The sequence below is a fragment of the Trachypithecus francoisi genome, unplaced genomic scaffold, assembly GCF_009764315.1.
Source record: "Trachypithecus francoisi isolate TF-2019V2 unplaced genomic scaffold, Tfra_2.0 Lachesis_group21, whole genome shotgun sequence".
Lineage (NCBI taxonomy): Eukaryota > Metazoa > Chordata > Mammalia > Primates > Cercopithecidae > Trachypithecus > Trachypithecus francoisi.
The window spans coordinates 4,507,783-4,512,001 of record NW_022681467.1 but is presented as its reverse complement, the minus strand read 5'-3'; the positions used below and the strand labels follow the sequence as shown (position 1 = coordinate 4,512,001).

At 44.0% G+C, this 4,219-nt stretch overlaps 1 protein-coding gene across 1 annotated transcript; it reads left to right on the top strand.

The window, feature by feature from the left end:
- The first annotated feature begins 413 nt into the window (after window positions 1-413).
- On the top strand, window positions 414-1,553 carry LOC117068376 (mitochondrial import receptor subunit TOM22 homolog). The gene has a single exon (XM_033185449.1). The coding sequence runs from the start codon at window positions 453-455 to the stop codon at window positions 879-881; it is 429 nt and encodes a 142-aa protein (XP_033041340.1). The 5' UTR covers window positions 414-452; the 3' UTR covers window positions 882-1,553.
- Window positions 1,554-4,219: the final 2,666 nt, after the last annotated feature.

Sequence of the window (4,219 nt, the reverse complement as noted above, 5' to 3'; positions counted from 1 at the left end):
GAGCTTCGTGTGGGAGGATAGGAGATCGTGCTGGCCATGGCCCTCATAGTCTTTACAGTAACTCAGCTTGCCAGGATGTGCATGTTCTTGGGGCTGGGGAGCATGCCCTCAGCTGTATCCTACTAGCAGAAGGAGGCTGCTGGGCAGATGATGATGCCTTGTATGAGATGCTGAGGCCCTGGCAGGCCCTGGGTCCGTTGGACTTGGTGATCCTCACCAGCCAGCCTCCCAGGTCTTTGAACTCATGCACTGTTCCTGATTTCCCGAAGTCAGCTCCCAGGAGGTTCTGGGAAATCCAGGGGGTACATGAAGAAGAGTGAGGTGGTGCCAGCCATGCCACCCAAGGCCAGATGGCCAGCAAAGCACCTCCAGAACTGCATGCACTTGTCTGCACCCTCAGGAAGAATTGCTTGTACTTGACCTCTTTTCCGCTTCCGGTGTCCCCTACAGTCATGGCTGCCGCCGTTGCTGCTGCCGGTGCCGGGGAACCCCAGTCCCCGGACGAATTGCTCCCGAAAGGCGACGCGGAGAAGCCTGAGGAGGAGCTGGAGGAGGACGACGATGAGGAGCTAGATGAAACCCTGTCGGAGAGACTATGGGGCCTGACGGAGATGTTTCCGGAGAGGGTCCGGTCCGCGGCTGGAGCCACTTTTGATCTTTCCCTCTTTGTGGCTCAAAAAATGTACAGGTTTTCCAGGGCAGCCTTGTGGATTGGGACCACTTCCTTTATGATCCTGGTTCTTCCCGTTGTCTTTGAGACCGAGAAGTTGCAAATGGAGCAACAGCAGCAACTGCAGCAGCGGCAGATACTTCTAGGGCCTAACACAGGGCTCTCAGGAGGAATGCCAGGGGCTGTACCCTCACTTCCTGGAAAGATCTAGATTGTTACTGCTGTTTGAGCTGTCTTGGTGGGATAAGTTTGAAATTCAAGTGTTTGAACTGCTGATTATTTGGATTTTTTTTTTTTTTTTTAACTTTGGCACATTGATCTATCTAAACCTGGTGGGGAGAATTCTCCTCACATTGTCTCATGGAAAGACTCAACTTGCAACTGTGCCCTCCACACTATCCTTACTTCTGTCTTCACTCTGATACCAGAGTGCAGCCATGCAGACGGTTATTCCTGCTCTGGCCACCCCACTCCTTTCACCAAATTGCTTCTAACTAGAAGATGTCACTTTCCCCTTGTGGGTAGGAACCGATGCCAGTGGGAGGGATGTGCCCCTGACCATTAATGACTGCCTTTTTTATTTTTATTTTTTTTAAAGAATGGAGCTGTTGGGGAGGGACATGCACGCAATGTGAAAGACAAAAGGCATTACACCTGTAGTGTAAAGCGGCCACTATGAATCCCTATGTATGAGAGGAGGGAGGCTGGCTGCAGCTTCAGCCACAGAATGGGGACTGTGGAAGACAGATCAGGAGTTCATTTCCCCTGCACAGTTTGGTTGTTAGACCTGTGTGTGTGTTTAAAAAAAAACAGAAGTCAGTGCTTACTTTTTGTATTTAAATATTAAAAATGATTCCAACTGAAAAAAAAAAAAAAAAAAAAAGAATTGCTTGTACTTATCCTTGAAGGCAAAGTTAAGGGCTTGCATGGGAAGTAATGGAAGGCACTGGCAAGGTTGCCCTTCCAGGAGGACAGCCCCATGCTCCTTGGAGATGCAGAGGACGCAGTCCATCCCCCACGTTTTGTGCTACTTTTGGGCTGTGATCTGCTACTGGCATGTTGCACCTGCAGCAGCAGCAGCTTGACCTGCTGGATCTGAGTCACAGCCATCTGGGAGTCCTTGGTGAAGGAGTCGGACTGTTCCATCATGGTGGCAGGCAGGACAATGGAGTGTGGAGAGCTGGGGAGCAGAGGCAGGTGCTGCTGGCTCGACCCTGCCACCTTGGACCAAAAGCTACCCCTATTGTTGAAGGGTATTGTCACCAAATATTAAACTCTGGGTTGACAATCTCTCTCTGCCTTTCAGCTGGCACTATAAATACAGTGTTCTATTGTCCTTTAGTTTCTATTGTTTAGGACACGAAGTCAGCTGTTGTATTAGTCTGTTATTTTCATACTGCTATGAAGAAATACCTGAGACTGGGTAATTTATAAAGAAAAAGGTTTAATGGGCTCACAGTTCCACATGGCTGAGGAGGCAAAGGAGAGCAAAGCACATCTTATATGGTGGCAGGCAAGAGAGCATATGTAGGCAACTGCCCTTTATGAAACTATCAGATCTCATGAGACTTACTATCACAAGAACAACAAGGGAAAAGCTGGTTCCCATGATTCAGTTACCTCCCACTGGGGGGGTTTATGGGATTATGAGAACTAGAATTCAAGATGAGATTTGGGTGGGGACATAGCCTAACCGTATCAGCTGTCATTTGTAATTTTTTTTTATGTTATGTAATACATCTTTTCTCTCCATTTTCTGTTTTTGAGATTTTTCTCTTTTAGCAGTTTTACTCTGATATATCTAGATGTGCTTTCTTTGTATTGTTTGGGGTTTGCTGAATGTCTGGAATCTAAAATTGGTGTTTTCCATTGTATTTAGTTATATTTTGGCAATTATTTCTTCATATATATATATATTTGGTCTCATTCTCACTCTTTTCTCCTGTTGGGCTCCAGTTACACATATGTTACATTGTTCGATACCATCCCATAGGTCTCTGAAACCATCTTTTTTCTTTCTACACTTTAGATTGGATAATTTCTTTAAGTATCTTTAGAAAAAAGAGTTCCGGATACTATTAATATGTGATCATGTACATTTTCCAACTTTTTCTTTAAGATTGTTTTGACCACGCTGGCCCTTTGCATTTACATATAAATTCACAGCTTTTTACATAGAAAAAGTCTGTCAAGGTGTTGATTTGGATTGCTTCAGATCTATAAAGTAAATTGGAGATAATTGATATAAATACAAAATTGAGTCTTCTAATTCCTCAAGATGGTGTACTCCTCTATTTATAGTCATGTGTCACTTAAAGATAGGGATACATTCTGAGAACTGTGTCAGGTGATTTTGTCATTGTGTGAACATCACCGAGCGTACTTATACAAACTTAGGTGGCCTAGCCTACTACACACCAAGGCTATGTGGTATAGCCTATTGCTCTGAGGCTACAAATCTGTACAACATGTTGCTTTACTGAATACTGTAGGCAACTGTAACATAATGGTGTTTGTGAGTGTAAGCATATCTAACAGAAAAGGTACAGTAAAAATATGATATAAAAGATAAAAAATGATATACTTTGTATTAGCTTGTTCTTGCATTGCTATGAAGAAATATCTGAAGCTGGGAGAATAGAGGTTTAATTGGCACAGGAAGCATGGTGCTGGCATCTGCTTCTGGTGACACCTAGGACGCTTACAATCATGGTAGAGGGCAATGGGGAGCCAACATGTCACATGGTGAGAGCAGGAACAAGAGAGAGCCAAGGAGGAGGTGCCAACTTTAAACAACTACATGCTCATGTGATCTCAGAGCAAGACTCATTGTTTTGAAGACAGCACCAAGAGAATGGTGTCAAGCCATTAATGAGGGATCAACACCCCAATCCAGTCACCTCCCACCAGGCTCCACCTCCAACACTGGAAATCACATTTCAACATGAGATTTGGTGAGGGACAAATATCCAAACCGTATCACACCTGTATAGGGCATCTACCATGAATAGAGACTGCAGGAATGGAAGTTGATCTGGGTGAGTCAGTGAGTAAGTGGTGAGTGAATGTAAAGGCCTAAGACACTACTGTACACTACTGTAGACTTATAAACACTTTATACACTTTATACAGAGTGTATCATTTTATAAACTGTACACTTAGGGCACACTACATTTATTTTTTTTTTTTTTTTTTTTTTTCTTTTTTTTTTTTTTATTATACTTTAAGTTCTAGGGTACATGTGCATGACGTTTATATCATGTATAACTCCCCAATGCAATCCCTCCCTCCTCCCCCCTCCCCATGATAGGCCCCAGTGTGTGATGTTCCCCTTCCCGAGTCCAAGTGATCTCATTGTTCAGTTCCCACCTATGAGTGAGAACATGCGGTGTTTGGTTTTCTCTTCTTGTGATAGTTTGCTAAGAATGATGGATTCCAGCTGCATCCATGTCCCTACAAAGGACGCAAACTCATCCTTTTTGATGGCTGCATAGTATTCCATGGTGTATATGTGCCACATTTTCTTAATCCAGTCTGTCACAGATGGAC